At 41.2% G+C, this 16,933-nt stretch overlaps 1 protein-coding gene across 1 annotated transcript in view; it reads left to right on the top strand.

The window, feature by feature from the left end:
• Positions 1–16,933, top strand: part of PCCA (propionyl-CoA carboxylase subunit alpha) — a 435,698-nt gene that overhangs the window by 325,384 nt on the left and 93,381 nt on the right. The window contains exon 20 of the mRNA XM_007960786.3: positions 7,472–7,570. Coding sequence (XP_007958977.1) covers positions 7,472–7,570 — 99 coding nt within the window. The remainder of the gene's footprint in view (positions 1–7,471; positions 7,571–16,933) is intronic.

The raw sequence follows: 16,933 nt of genomic DNA on the forward strand, positions 1-16,933 counted from the left end.
CACCACCAGGGCTCTAGATCTGATCACCATGACTTTTAGTTTTATTTCCTCTAATTCATTGTCCAAGCTATAGCCTGAATGATCTTTCAAAAATAGACAGTGTGGCTCACGCCTGTAATCCCAGCACTTGGGGAGGCCGAGGTGGGCGGAGGTCAGGAGTTCAAGACCAGCCTGGCCAACATGGTGAAACCCTGTCTCTACTAAAAATACAAAATATTAGCCAGGCATGGTGGTGTACACCTGTAATCCCAGCTACTCAGGAGGCTACGGTGAGAGAATCATTGGAACCTAGGCAGTGGAGTTTGTAGTGAGCCAAGACTGTGCTGTTGTACTCCAGCCTGGGTGAGAGAGTGAGACTCCACCAAAAAAAAATAAAAAAAAAAAGGACAGCAGTCAATGGCACTCTGCAGGTGGAACCCATTCATATTTCCCACTCCTGTCCCTGTTCTTCAAGAACCAGCCTCCCCTTCTCCTCTCTGCTCCATCCACACTGGTTTCAAACCAGTTCAGCTCTTTCTCACCTCAGGGTTTTCTTGTTTTTGTTTTTTTAAATATGATATTCCTTCTAGAATATTCCCACACACCCATCACTAGCACGCCTAACTAATTCCTATTCACCCTTCCAGTCTTTGCTCAAGATCACCTCCTCAGAGAGGTCCTTCTTTCTGCTGACAGGTAAAGAATAATGAGAATTCAGAAGAAGCTGTAGAAATCGGCTGGGCGTGGTGGCTCATGCCTGTAATCCCAGCACTTTGGGAGACCGAGGCGGGCGGATCACTTGAGGTCAGAAGTTCGAGACCAGCCTGGCCAACATGGTGAAACCCCATCTCTAGTACAAATACAAAAATTAGCCAGGTGTGGTGGTGGGCGCCTGTAATCCCAGCTACTCGGGAAGCTGAGGTAGGAGAATTGCGTGAACCTGGGAGGCAGAGGCTGCAGTGAGCTGATATTGTACCTCTGTACTCTAGCCTGGGCAACAGAGCGAGACTTTGTCTCAAAAAGAAAAAAAAGAAAAGAAAAGAAGTTGCTGAATATTTGTGACTTTTCACAATACAGTTTTAGTAACCAGATTATAGGAGGTTATGGGGAAAGGTGTACGGTAAGAAAATAGCTACAGAGAACTTGTTCTAGAATCTGTCAGAGAAAGGAAGAGACATGGAGCTGCGGAGTTCTGCACGTGTTTGAAAGCAGAGGCGAGGCTCCAGTGTAGACTGAAAGCTGGAGAACAGGGAATTTAAAAGGATTAACTAAGAAGCAGAGAGGGCATGAGATGTGAGTAAAGGAAAGAGCATGGCTGATGAGGGAAGCAAATAAGAGGACTTGGGCTTATGGCTTCGATTTTGGTAAAGAGAAGTTGTCGTCTGCTGAGAGTGCGGGTCAGGCTTCTAATTAATGTAAGTTTGGTGCACTTGAATCCTTGGTCGATATAAGGGCAAATTATAAAATCTTTGTTTACGTTAGTGTTGCTGCTAAACACCTCTAGTGTTGTGTCTTTGGATGGTTTATGAAATACAGAGTTTTTTGCATAATTTAAAATATTCCAGTGTTTTCACAGTGCTAAGACATTTTGATAATATTGTCTCTGCCTTGAAAGGAGCAGATTTTACTTGTGCCTCAGGATATTATGTCATTGATCACTTCACTTTTGGTCTATTTTTCTTTTTATCCCCACACTGAATTTGATTTGTTAGCTTTTATTGTCACTTAAAGGAAAAATCTTAAAAAGTTCTAACCTCAAACAGAGGTATGTGAGCAAAAAACTCACTTTATAATATTAGAAATAGCCATGTTAGAAATTAAATGTCTGTGGCCGGATGTGGTGACTCATGCCTGTAATCTCAGCACTTTGGGAGGCCAAGGTGGGAGGATTGCTTGAGCCCGGAAATTCGGAACCAGCCCTGGCAACATAGTGAGAACCTGTTTCTCCAAAATAAACAAATAAATGAATAAATCTGGAGGTGGTAGCTTGTACCTGTAGTCCCAGCTACACGGGAGGCTGAGGTGAGAGGATCACTTGAGCCTGGGAGGGCAAGGCTCAGTGAGCCATGATCATGCCACTGCACTCCAGCCTGGGTGACAGAGTGAGGCCCTGTCTCAAAAAAACTAACAAAGGGCTGAGTGCAGTGGCTCACACCTGTAATCCTAGCACTTTGGGAGGCTGAGGCAGTGGATCACCTGAGGTCAGGAGTTCGAGACCAGCCTGGCCAACATGGAGAAACCCTGTCTCTACTAAAAATACAAAAATTACCCAGTCTTGGTGGCATGTGCCTGTAATCCCAGCCACTCGGGAGGCTGAGGCAGGAGAATCACTTGAACCTGGGAGACAGAGGTTGCAGTGAGCCAAGAATACGCCTTTGCATTCCAGCCTGGGCAACAAGAGCAAAACTCTATCTCAAAGAAAAGCAAAAAACAAAAAACAAAAAAACAAAAAACCACAAAGAAATTAACCATCTAAATACATCTGAAATAAAAGGGCTTTGTAACTACAGAATTATAGATGTAGCAGAGATATTTGACCTTGTTAGTTCAGGTCTCTCTTTTTCAGATGAGGAAGAGAGATTATCTGAAACACATTGTAAAATTTGGTGTTATAGTTGAAGTCTGTAAATGAGAAATAGAAATTAGTATCCACCTGTTAACTAAAATGCAGTTTTGAAAAAACAGCTACTATTTATTGTGTGCCTACTAGTGAGAGGTCTGAAGTGGCTGCTGATTGCATATTATAATGACAGAGAAAATGAGCACACTTCACTTGAAAAAATTTTTTAGAGCAGACGTAGTGACGCGTGCCTGTAATCCCAGTATTTTGGAAGGCCGTGGTGGGCCAATCATCTGAGGTCAGGAGTTTGCAACTAGCCTGACCAACATAGTGAAACACCATCTCTACTAAAAATGCAAAAATTAGCCGGGCCTGGTGGCAGGCGCCTGTAATTCCCGCTACTCAGGAGGCTGAGACATGAGAATCACCTGAACCCAGGAGGTGGACGGAGGTTGCAATGAGCTAAGATCGCACCACTGTACTCCAGCCTGGTCCATATAGTGAGACTCTGTCGCAAAAAAAAAAAAAAAAAAAAAATTAAAGTACCGTTTGTATATACGGTAAAAAGTCCAAATGGATTTGTGGTGAAAAACAAGCCTCCCTTTCATCCCTGTTCCTTAGCTACTCTGTTCCTCTTAAGCATTTGTCCAGAGATACTCTTTGCATTTAAAAACACACACGTATATTTTTTTTTAAAAAAAGATAGCACACTGTATACACTATTCTGTATTTTCTTGAAAATGGTTTCAAATCAATATGTATAGAGATGACTTTTTTAAAAGAAGGGGCACTACGTTTTTACATTCTACAGAATCTATATTTATTTGTTATACTTTAAGGATACTTTTGCTGGGTATAAAATTGGGAGACATTTCCTTTTTTTAGTACTTAGACCATATTGCTGTGTGGTCTTCTGTATCTGTGTTGCTTTTGAGAAATTAGGCTGACCTGAGTTTTTTTCCTTTCTTATACATGATTTCTTATTTCTTATTTATTTATTTATCTATTTTTTGAGATGGAGTCTCACTCTATTGTGCAGGCTGAAGTGCAGTGGCGTGATCTCAGCTCACTGCAACCTCTGCCTCCCAGGTTCAATCAATTCTTCTGCCTCAGCCTCCCGAGTAGCTGGGACTACAGATGTGTACCACCACACCCGGCTAATTTTTGTATTTTTAGTTGAGATGGGGTTTCAGCATGTTGGTCAGACTGGTCTCAAACTCCTGACCTCGTGATCCTCCCACCTCGGCCTCCCAAAGTGCTAGGATTACAGGCATGAGCCACTGTGCCTGGCCCATGATTTTTTTATTTCTAACTTAATACCTCCACACTTTCTTTTCAGTCTTTGTCTTTTCCTTTTCCTTTTCCTTTTTGTCTTCTCTTCTCTTTTCTTCTCTTCTCTTCTCTTCCTTTCTTCTTTTTTTTTTTTGGACAGCATTTTGCTCTGTCATCCAGCCTGGAGTGCAGTGGCAAAATCATGGTTCAGTGTAGCTTGGAAGGCTTGGGCTCAAGCAATCTCCCCCTGCCTCAGACTCCTGAGTAGCTGGGACTACAGGCACTGGCCATCGTGCCTGGCTAATTAAAAACATTTTTTTTTTTGTAGACTGGGTCTCACTTTGTTGCCCAGGCTGGTTTCAAACTCCGGGCTTCAAGCAGTGCTCCTGCCTGGGCCTTCCAAAGTGCTGGGCTTACAAGCGTGAGCCACCATGCCTGGCCATGATTCTTTCTTTAGCCTTAAAGTTCTATAAACATAATCAATCCACAAATTCCAGATTTTATTTATTTTGACAGGTTTTATCCTATTATATATCTTTGAATGTACATTTGTTCTTTTTGCTTTGTGAGCCTCTTTGGAGAGTTACATATTCTTTCTACCCTGCTTCCTCCTCTATATCTGTTGTCTTCTCAGTAAATTGGTTTTATATTGTTAGTCTTATCTGTTTCATTTTATATGATTTCTCTGGTCCTTATCTTTCTTTTTAGTCACGTTTATTCTATTTTTGGTTGCTTCTTAATGTGGCTTTTATCTCAATAATGTTATTTTTCTCTCCATTTTTTTCTGAGTTCTATCAGCTTGACTTTCATTTCCTTCTGTTGTTGTATAATCTCGTCTTTGAACCTTTGTTTTTCTTCTTTGAGCTCTTTTTTTTTTTAAGAGGGGTCACATTTCCTATGGTTGCCTTTGAGACTTTGGAGAACTATTTATCTGAACTCTTCCTGTGTTTCTTTGAGTAGTTCTTGTGTTATATGCTGCTGATTTACCTCTTTCTGAGGTTTTTTTTTTTTCCAAATTGTATGCAGACATCCAGTATTGGTTGTTTTCTGAGTGTTGTTTATGTTGAAATAGGGCGGGAGGATGGGTGAAGCAGGCTACAGCCTTTTTTTTTTTTTTTTTTTTTTTTTTTTTTTTTTTTTGACTTATTACTTGGTCATTTCTCACCAAATCTGTTATTTAGTTTGAAAGGGTAGGCTGGTTCTTCATGTCAGAGTCTATCACGAAATGCTACCTCCACTCCACATCTGCCCCTTCAATCACCCTTGACTGAAGAGTTGCATGTGCACAGTGGATCTGGCATAGTAACAAGGATTCTTTGGTTCAGCCAGCCCAGCTTTCTCTGGTATTAACCCGTGGTTCAAAGAGACATTCTCTACTTCTCCTATGGCCTATATTTCCATCTGGATTCCCCGCTTGGATGCAGGCATCAGTAGAATCACTGTACCTCTTATTCGGAATTATGTATCTGTGTATCGCTGGAAGCCTGAGAAGGCCTGTGATGGCTTTCTGCACACTCCCTGTCGCCACTTAGTACTGGCAGATAGGTTTCAGCTTCTGATTTGGAGTCATGATGGCTTCCTTGTTTCAGTTATGTAGTGAAGTTGCAAATTTCTACTCATGATTCATTATGTAGATGACAAAATGTACTGTATTTTCTATCACCTATCGTCTTCGTCAGAGGCCCTCTACCTTTGGTAGTGGATGGTGGGAAGAAAAATATGAGAGTAAACAGGATCCTGGCCTCTGTTGGTTTAAACAGTCTCTTTGGGGTAATGTGTTTCAGTTTTCTTCTATCCCCAGCTTCCACTGAGGTGAGGTCTGGGAGCAGTGAGGGGGGCCTTTGGGAATGATGGTCAGATCTGCCTCACGGTGCTGGCGTGGGGAGAACGTAGACTCACACGTAGTCCCCCTAAGGCTTTGCTACGAGGGCCTGGGTTGGTAACCACTGAGAAATGACTCTCTCTGTTTAAGCTCTGAAAGCCTTGAGGAGGCTTCTGCTGTCCTTAAATCTACTACGGTCGGCCCTCTGTATCCATGGGCTTCGTGTCTGTGGCTCCAACCAACTGCAGATATTTGGGGTAGGGGGGCGGGGAGGGAAAGATTTGGATCTGTACTGAATAGTGCAGCCTTTTTTTCCCCTGCCTTTATTCCCTAAACAATAGAGTATAACAACGATTTAGATAGCATTTACATTGTATTAGGTATTATAATTCAAAGATATTATAGGTAATCTAGAGATGATTCAAAGTATATGGAAGAATGTGCATGGGTTAGATGCAAATACTAGCCCATTTTCTATCAGGGACTTGAACATCCCCGGATTTTGGTATCTGCAGGGCGGGGCGGGAGTAGTGCTCCTGGAACCCGTCTCCCATGGATTCCAAGGATCAACTGTATTTGCCTGCAATCGTGGTGTTCCCCATACTGTGTGGTCTTCATCCTGACCCAGATCTTCACTGGTCAGAGCTTCTGGATTCCTATCATGATGTACTTGGGTTATTTGCCCAGCCCCTCCCTCCAGCCATGCTGTGCTGTTGCTGCCACGCCATATTCAGAATGCCACAAAACTGAGCCCTGGGCTTCACTGCAAGCCTGCAGCCTCCCTTACACTGTGTCCCAGAAGCAGACCTCTCCCCTGGATATTTTTAGGGCACCTGATACATGTCAGAATGTTTTCAGCAATCTTTGTCCACTGCCACTCCCGACCTGTCCCCAAGGGTCCAGCAGAAGGGGAAATAGTGAGGTCTCTGATAATCTGATTTTAATGAGTATCTTTTAAGAGAAATAAGTGATAGTGGGGGAATTGTTAGGGATCATATATCATGGTTCTGCTGCAGGTTTATTTGGAAACTTGAGCAAGCTTAAGTATCCCCTTGTTAGGTTGTCTACCATATAATAATGTCATCTGTAAGCCTCTCATATTAAAGAGTTAGGGAATAAGCATCAGTGAGTGAAAGGAAGAAAACCATGGTACTTTCATTTTAAATTAGCTATGATTTTTAAATTTCCATTACTTTTATATTTATTTGGAAATTTTTTTTTTTCTTTTACGAGTATCCCTGTTTTGAAAGATTATGGGTCTTTTTTTGCATATTCATGAAAGATGACTGGATGAAGTCAGTCATTTATGATTGACAGAAATATGACAGAACTTTGCAAAGTTTGAATGGACTTTTGATATTCAACACCAAAGAATTCTGTCTAATTAAAGCTTCTGTTTAATTAAGATAACAATGCATAGTCCTTCATTAAAATTAACAGAGAAAAAGTTCTTCCTTGGTCCTTGGAGAGGATATTATATGCAAGCCCTGTTGTGTGGGTTGCAAGATGTCACTGGAATTTATATGCATTACTTGTCTAATTGCAGTAAATGTAGCATGTCCAGATAGGTTTCGAGTTAGAAGGCTGTTTGTTACTTACGGAAATCACTTGAAGCCTCAGTACCCAGAGGCAGCTGTTCACAGGTCCTTCACCTCTCCCCAGAGATGACTGGGAAGACGCTGTTGTTGGACCCTGTCTTTCATGGCTGGAGCAGTAAACATGACAGGTTGTTTGGGAGCCATCTGTTTAAAATGGCTGCTGCTTTGTATGCAGCAATGAACTTGAGATCAGTTTGCTGTCTTTCTTCATGGTAATGGTCTTATTTGGTGTCACAACAGGTGGAAGTTGATGGGTCGAAACTAAATGTGACCAGCACGTGGAACCTGGCTTTGCCCTTATTGTCCGTCAGCGTTGATGGCACTCAGAGGACTGTCCAGGTGAGTGTTGTAAGGATTTCCTTAGAAGGCCTCCTCAAGTCCAGAATCCTTGTCAGCACTTGTGTGGCTAATACTTACAGCTACAGGAGGGAAAAGCTGTATTTTATTCACCTTATGCTTTTTATAGTCGAAAACTTTTTCTTATCGTAGAGGATCTTAAGTGTTAACCTGAGCAATTAATGTTTTGTTTTTTCAGACAGTCCAAAAAGGTTCATGTATTGTACTTTGTTGTAAACAAGGAATTCTGCATGCTTTTCTAAAAATACTCGATTAGCTGTTTTTTCCCCCCCTCTGTGGGTTTTTAGTTGTAAAATACAACTTACTTTGTTACCTTTCTTTTCTGTGCAGTTGAAATTACGTAGTGTTAGGCTAGCAAAACACACGTTATTCAGGTTGACCTTCCACGGCTCACTGATGTCCTTTAAAAATTTAGTAATCTTAACTTATTAATCTTTCTTTTCACCTCAATATAAAATGTCCTGCCTTGAGGAGATGCCTTGGAACCCAGAGTCGATAGAATGTTTTTTGTAACCTGTGACTTCCATTTTAAAGTAGAAAAGTTATGAAAAGAGATTCTGCCAAAATCCTTCACCTTGCCTCCTATTTGAGGTTTAGTGTTTTAGAAAAACAAAAAAACAAAAAATCATGGAACATGTGGCTATCACAGGCTAATAAAAATCTAGTCCCACCCATAGCATTAAATGCTCATTCTTTGTTCTTTTTTATGAAAATGATCTTAACTTGATTTTATACAGGAAACTGGTTTTAAAACCCTTGAGAAATCAGGATAATCACAGATAAGACTACTTACTCCATACCTGATTCTCATCTACCTCTATGAGAGACTGGGGCAGAGGATTTCAGAATCCACAAAAAATATATGATGACTCAACTGATTTCTAAGTCAGTTTCAATTGATGTATATTATCTCTATGGTTCCAAGTAACCTTGAACTCTTGGTAATGAGCCCTATATTTTAACTTTGGTTTTATGACTTGTCCCCATATATTTTTTCTCATTTTTTAAATTTTCTAACTCCTGTCTTTTCTCATATTTTATAACTTATATTATATAACTTTATATAATATTATATCAGAATAAATAATGAGGTGAAATATTTTAAGACCGTTGAAAAAAATGTCACTACGTAATTTCACATTACTGAGATCCATGTATTATTGTGTCTTTAAAAACTGTGGTGCCTGGGTGCGTTGGCTCATGCCTGTAATCCCAGCACTTTGGGAGGCCAAGGCAGGCGGATCACCTGAGGTCAAGAGTTCCAGACTAGCCTGGCCAACATGGTGAAACCCCATCTCCACTAAAAATGTAAAAATTAGCCAGATGTGGTGGCAGGCATCTGTATTCCCAGCTCCTCGGGAGGCTAGGGCAGGAGAATTGCTTGAACCTGGGAGGTGGAGGTTATGATGAGCCAGGATTACGCCATTGCACTGCAGCCTGGGCAACAGAACAAGACTCTGTCTTAAAAATAAAACAAAAACAAATAAACAACCACAACAAAACTGGTTTTGTTGTTCTGGTTTATGTTCGATAGACTCTATAGTGCATTGAATGTGTTACGGCCCAGGTATTTGTCAGAGGGACATAGTGTTAACTCTCAGTAGTCAGAAGAAAGAGGTGCAAAGTCCGGTTATGCAGATTTTTTCTATTGTGATACTTTCATCATCCTTTTCAGTGACTGTGCAGATAGTTGCCTTGGTGGCACTTTTACATGTAGAATTTATAGCTAGATTAATATGGATATATATGTAGAATAATCAAAAATATTTTCCCTAGTGTAGGGATCATGTTCGGTAAATCCCTTGTTAATCTTGTACGTACTTTGCTACAAAAAGAATTAATGTGTCTGAAATAAGTGACCCCTTAAAGGCAGATCCCTTGACTCTTAGGAAGAGGTCATTGCATCAAGTTAAGTACTCTCTAATTGAAAGGAAATAAACTCAGTGAGGTAAATGGTGTACTAGGAAAAAAAAGTCATTTACCTAAAAAAAAAAAAAAAAAGGTAAGGAGAGTTTTTCCTTATGAAAGGGGGTAGATTTTATTTACTTTCTGTAGGCATTAGCATTGTGTTGACTCTTTCCAAAAATGTAATGTGGCCTCTGTGAAAATAATAACAATTATAGTAACAATAAATAACACAGTGCTTACTGTGTATCAGGTGTAGTTTTAAACATAGTACAGATATGAACTTCTTTGATCCTCACAATTGTATGAAGTAGGTGCTATTTATAATTTTATAAATGAGACAACTGAGGCTCAGAGAAAGTAAGTGACTTACTGAAGATCACCAGCTAATAAGAAGTAAAGCCATGTTTTTTTTTTTTTTTTTTTTAAACGAGACAGGATCTCGCTCTGTCACCCAGGCTGGAGTGCAGTGGCACAATCTGGGCTCACTGCAGCTTTGACCTCCCAGGTGACGCCCCCCCAACCCCCCACCTCAGCCTAGAGCCGTGATTTAAATCTGAGCAGTCTTGCTGTAGTAGGATCCTTGCTATCAAGCATTGCAAGATGCTGAGGCCAGCTGTGTAACTTCCTGGGCATCACAAAGCTAGGAAGAAGCAGAGCAGAAACTTTATCCGTGGCAGTCATGTGTGCTTCCCCCAACTATGCTATAGTAGTTTGCGATTTTTCCCATCAAATTGTTCTTCAAATTATAATTACCTGTCATTCATACTTTAAACCAGAGATGCTTAAACTTTAATGTGCTTTAGAATCAACTAGAAACCTTGTGGAAACTCAAGTTGTTGGACCCACCCATAGCTTACTCTGATTTAGTAGGTCTGGGCTAGGTCTGCATTTCTGGCAAGCCCCCAGGTAATGCTAATGCTGCTGATCTGGACCACAGTTGGACGCCTTCTGCTTTCAACCTTTGCAATCAGAAAATGAGCTGAGGAGTGGTGTGCCCCAGCAAGGGGGGTAGGAGCCGAGTCACACGAGCCTTATTAAGGACATAGGACAGGCTCTACTTTATCCCTAGGTCAGTAGGGACCCGTGGAAGAGCTTTCAGTAAGAAAGTGATGATTGAACAGAATTGTCGTTTACGACGTGCTTTTGGTTTTTGGCTGCTTTGTGGAGAGTGGCTTGAAGAAGGATGAGGTGAAGATTGGAGGCAAAGAGAGAGGTCAGCAGATGTTAGGGATTCGGAGGTGAGAAGTCTCAGCCCCTGCGGTGATGAGGGCACTGTGTGCAGAAGGGACCTGCAGGCGCGACAGGGGAAAGAACTGGTGGCTTTACAGTCGTCTGCTGATTTCTCTTCTGGCCACCGTTAGCATGGGCAAATCTCCACATTCTATTCCTGACTCCCCCTTTCCTCTCTCTGCTTGCTTCCTGGGCTGCATTGCTCCAAGAGTTCCAGCCTAACACCTCCGAGCAGATAGATATGAAATGCAATTATGAGTGTTTATGTATCTCTTTGCAATTGTTTATGGTAAATTCTGAGAAATAAGGAATGAATATTACCAAAGGTATTTTTCAAGTGATTTTACAGTAATCACTTGAAATTGATTACTGTGGTAATTGATTATTATAGTAATGGTAGCTATTTTAAAGTAATAGCTACAGTTCTTTTTTCTCTGGATTTTTGAGGATACATATAAACTTTATATTCTTAAATATTATTATTAAATATTACTATTAATCGTTAACTTGTATCATTAAATTTTATTATTAAACCTCATTTAATATAAAATAATATTTATACTATTATTATTATTATTTTTTTTTGTTTTTCAGACGGAGTTTCACTCTTTTTGCCCAGACTGGAGTGCAATGGCGAGATCTCGGCTCACTGCAACCTCCGCCTCCTGGGTTCAAGTGGTTCTCCTGCCTCAGCCTCCTGAGTAGCTGGGACTACAGGCATGTGCCACCACGCCTGGCTAATTTTGTATTTTTAGTAGAGACGGGGTTTCTCCATGTTGGTCAGGTTGGTCTCGAACTCCTGACCTCAAGTGATCCGCCCGCCTCAGCCTCCCAAAGTGCTGGGATTACAGGTGTGAGTCACCACGCCCAGCTTATTATTTCGTTTTATTTTTTTGAGACAGAGCCTCCCTCTGTTGCCCAGGCTGGAGTCCAGTGGTGTGATCTTGGCTCACTGCAACCTCTGCCTCCTGGGTTCAAACGATTCTCTAGCCTCAGCCTCCGGAGTAGCTGGGATTACAGGCATGTGCTACCACGCCTGGCTAATTTTTGTATTTTTAGTAGAGATGGGGTTTCGCCATGTTGGCCAGACTTGTCTCAAACTCCTGACCTCAGGTGATCCACCTGCCTCAACCTCCCAAATTGCTGGGATTACAGGTGTGAGCCATCGTGCCAGGCCAAAAATATGTTATATCTATACAAAAGCTAAAGAATAACCCAATGAAAACCAGTTTACTCACTATCTAGATTAAAAAAAAAAGAAAACAGGCTGGGCACAGTGGCTCACGCCTGTAATCCCAGCCTTTGGGAGGCCGAAGCAGGCAGATCACCTGAGGTTCGGAGTTTGAGACTAGCCTGACCAAGGTGGAGAAACCCTGTCTCTACTAAAAATACAAAATTAGCCAGGCATGGTGGCGCATGCCTTTAATCCCAGCTGCTCAAGAGGCTGAGACGGGAGAATCCCTTGAACCTAGGTTGTGGTGAGCCGAGATTGTGCCATTGCACTGCAGCCTGGGCAACAGGAGCGAAACTCCATCTCAAAAAAAACCCAAAGAAACATACACAATAAAAACAAAAAAAATTATCAGTGCTGTTTGTATCACTCTTCCTTGATTAAATCCTCCTTTCCAGTGTCCCTGAAGAATACCATTGTGAGTTTTAAATTGATCGCTGCCTTGCTCTTCTCTGGGGATATTTACGAATACACAAACACTGTGAGCAGTATCTTGTTGAACTGCTCTTGTTTTTGAACTTTGTAATTGCCCCCGTCCTCCCTGTGTTCTTCCGGAAGTTGCCTTCTCCCCACCAGCATGGTGTTTGTGAGCCTGGCCCATGTTGCTGCCTATAGCTGCAGTTTATTTACTTCCATCCATCATATTAATATACCACAAATTATTTATTCTCCTCTAAATAGACATTTGTGTTATTTTCCTTATTTTGTTGTCACAGTGATGCTTATATGAACATTCTACTTCCTGTTTCCTCTGTCAAGAGGAGGTTCTCCAGGTCATGTGCCGGTAGAACAGCCACACCGTGGGGCTTGTGTTTTCTCCTTCCTGCACGGCAAGGCCAGATGGGTTTCCCTGTGTGGTTGTACCAGCTTCCGTGCCCACCAGTACTGAAGATGATAGTCATAACGGGAACAATGAGCTAACCTTATTCTGCACTTACTATGCCCGGCACTGACTGTTCTAAGCACTTTGTATGTATGAATTTGTCTAATGCCCCCAGAAACCCAATAAAGTATGTACTAGTGTTATCCCTCATTTCGTATTTGGGAAAACAGAGGCTTGTAGAGGCTAAGTTGCTTTCCTATCTGGTAGTAAATGGAAGTGCCAGAATTTGAACCAAGGAATCTGTGCCCTTAACATTGTTTTTCACATCCCGGTGAACCCTTGGCATTCCCAAACTACTTAGGTTTTCCCCGACTAGTGGGTTTAGATGGCATCTCATTATGGTTTTAATGTATACTTCCCTGATTAGTGTGACAGTGAACATTGAAAATAGACATTTATTGGCAGTCTTGTTTTCTCTTCTGCAAAATACCTGCTCATGACTTTTGCCCACTTTTTAAATTGGATTGTCTTTTTCTTATTGACTCATAAAAGTTCTTCCTGTGTTATGGCTCCTAATCCTTTGTCATATGTGTTGTTAAAGTAGCTTGTGTTTTTATTGTTTTAAGTTATCCAAGTGAAGTTTTAAGACGAGATTTAATGTCAGAATTTGCAATATTTTCCTTTATGGTTTGTGTGTTTTGCGTTTGTGTAGATAATCCTGTTCTACTCCTAAGCTCACAAAGATACCTATATTTTCATTTAAACCTTTCTAAATTGTGCTTTTCAAAGTTAACTCCTTAATCCTCATGGGATTGACTTTTGTACGTGGTGTAAGTCATTTTACTTTTAAAATACAGATACCAGGCCGGGTGTGGTGGCTTAAGCCTGTAATCCCAGCACTTTGGGAGGCTGAGGTGGGTGGATCCCCTGAGGTCAGGAGTTTGATACCAGACCAGCCTGGCCAACATGGTGAAACCCTGTCTCTACTGAAAATACAAAATATTAACTGGGGGTGGTGGTGCACGCCTGCAGTCCCCGCTGCTCAAGAGGCTCGGCCCCTGTGCTCCAGCCTGGGCGACAGAGCAAGACTCCATCTCAAAAACTAATAAATAAATAATAAAATACAGGTAACTAGTTATGCCAGCACAATTTAATGACAGCCCTGCTTCTCTTCCCTTACTACCTTGCCACCACCTCACCTTTCCAACTCCAAAATTCTTTAAAAGCTTACTGTTTCTGTGATTCTCCATTAATTGTAAATAAAAAGATGATTTTTCACTTAATATGATCCTCAGTATATTTGCTTCTGTGAGCTCTCAGTCAGTTGCTCTCTTTCATTTTTTGTTAATCTTTCGGAAACCCTTAACCACTTAAAATAGTAAGGGGTGTGTGTGTGTGTGTGTTGCAAGCCAAGGGCATCAGATGATATTCGAGATACACCTTAGAAAAACATGTTTGTGAATCCAGAGGCAAATTGGGAAGCATTCATTTAGGGAAGTAATGAGAGCTAAACATGGAAAATAGGTTGGAGGAGCCAGATAGTGAATAAGAGCCTAAAGAATCTATGCTTTTCAGTCAGCAGTGGAGATATTAAAACTTTTTGCAGAGTAAAGTAACGTCCATCGAAGTGTCATTGTAGAATATTGATGTGTCCCCATAATAGAGGTTAAGGGATTGAAGGGTGAAGTAGAGATGGAGTTCATTTAGAAGACAATCCTATTACTGCCTTCATCCTCCACTGGGGTTCAAGCAGTGTAGAGAAAAAGGGGGTTGAGTTTGAGAGAGGCTGATGATGAAAACTTGACTCAATTCATTAAGTACTCTTTGCAGACATATGATGGGTACTATGAGGATCACAAAATTCTATCTGCAACATACACCTGGGCTCCTGCCTTGACCATTTGTCTTCTAGTGTTTTCAATATGAGTTGTTTTTCTTTTTTCCTCCAGCCTTGACTGTCATTCTTAGGTGGTTATTCCCTCAAGGCAAGTTTTTGAAAGTGAATTCTATATTATTTGCTTTTACAAACCAAGCTACCAACCATCTACTGATCTATAAAAACAGGTTAAAAAAACAGAAATTCAGTTCTGTGTTCATCTGAGATTAAATCCTCTGGTCTTTTGTTAGGGTTTTCTTTCTCTAACACTATTTTGTACCCTTAGCAGGTTTTTTTTTTTTTTTAAATTGTGGTAAAATATTGGTAGCATAAAATTTTCCATTTTAATAATTTTAGGCATATCAGTGGCATTAGGTATATTCACATTGTCATGCAATTATCACCGGTATCTGTCTCTAGAACTTTTTCATCTTCCCAGACTGAAGCTCTGTTCTCATGAAACACTGAACTCTCCATCCTCCTCCCTCAGACCTTGGCAACCACCATTCTACTTTCTGTTTCTAAATTTGACTACTGTGGGTATGGGTACCGCCTGTAAATGAAATCATATAGTATTTGTCTTTTGTGCTGGCTTATTTCACTTAGCATACTGTCTTCAAGGTTCATCCAGGTTACAGCATGTGACAGGATGTCTTTCCTTTTTATAGCTGAATAATATTCCATTGTGTGAATATACTACATGTTTATCCATTCATCTGTCAATGGACATTTGGGTTGTTTCTACCTTTTGGCTGTTGTGAATTATGCTTCCATGAGCATGGGTGTACAAATATCTGTTTGAGTACGCTGTTCTTTTGGGTATATACCCAGAAGTGGAATTGCTGGATCACGTGGTAATTGTATGTTTAATTTTTTGAGGAACCTCCATAGTTGCTGCATCATTTTACATTCCCATTAGCAGTGCACAATAATTTCAATTTCGTGTCATCTTTGCTAACATTTGTTATTTTTTGTTTTGTTTTGTTTTGTTTTATAATAGCCATCCTATTGGGGGTGAAGTGGTATCTCATTGTGGAGCAGGACTTATGTGGATAGTAACTGAAGAAGCAGCATTCTGAATACTTGTAGGATGTTTGTTTGTTTTTAACGCTTTATCTCAACTTCTTTCCTTCCCATATATAAAACCACATTCCATTCTAACAGTCTGTAATGTTGCTACCAGGTAATAAACAAGCTATATTGTATTTAGGAGAGGAGGATGTGTTTCAAAGTCTAGTTCATTGTAATATCAAAACTGGTAAAACCTCTCCTGTCTAAACTCAGTTTGACCTCACTGAGAAACCTTTAGTAGGGCAGAGGAGAATGTCACTTTCTTCTTGCTTGCTTTATATTGTAGGGGCAAAAGGGTGTGATCCCGCTCCTCCCCATCATAAGGGTGTCAATGGCAGACACTCCTATAACAAAAGACAGGTTAACAAGAGAAAAGTATAACTGATTTATTTAATCAAAGTTTTATGTGAGATGTGAGTCTTCAGAACAAAGATCCAAAGATACAAGGAAAGCTGTCCATTTTAATGCTTAGGTTTAATGAAGAATGGGCAGCCGTGTAAAACTGATTGGACAAAGAATATGAGTGAATGCTAGTAGGCTGAGGGGAACCCAGCAAGGCCTGTCTGTTCAGATCTTCCTGGCCTCTCTTGTACCATTTCTTCCTCCCAGGTATGGGACAAGACCCATCTGGGATGACGGTCTTATGACCTGCTACTGTTGGAGAGAAGGGTAGGCCAGAGAATTTCTTTATGGGCAGCTCTTAGAAAGGCAGGGAGGGGTTAGAGTCCTATTTCTAGTTTCATAGTTGTCTTTGCGGGACAGGAATTCTGGTGTCTGTGACTCATATCAGGAGAGAATCAGGAGTGAGAGACAGGAGGGCAGAAGGTCGGAGACCTTGGTTCTGAGGTTACTTCCGAGGCCTTCACTTTGGGGTATCATTTTCTGAGCCTCAACAACACCCTCTTCTACTTCAGAGCTGCTATATTGGGTCTCTCAGAATTTGCAGTATGGGGTAAAGATGAGAAGAGGATGGCAGGAAGAACCAGGTTGACTGGGGCAGAGGCAACCTGGCATTCATTCTCGTGGGCCATGGCAGATGTCCAAAGCTGGCAGGTAGCCCTGGGATACTTTCATGTGGATTTGGGGGAACTTCTCACCTGCAGAACATTAAATGCCTCCTGTCTTTTCCAGTTGCCTTTGGCCTCCTGAGCAACTACTGTGTTGACTCTGAATGGTCTCATTGGGCAGGGTCCTTCATAATGACCC

Source organism: Chlorocebus sabaeus, chromosome 3 (genome assembly GCF_047675955.1).
Source record: "Chlorocebus sabaeus isolate Y175 chromosome 3, mChlSab1.0.hap1, whole genome shotgun sequence".
In the NCBI taxonomy this organism is placed as follows: domain Eukaryota; kingdom Metazoa; phylum Chordata; class Mammalia; order Primates; family Cercopithecidae; genus Chlorocebus; species Chlorocebus sabaeus.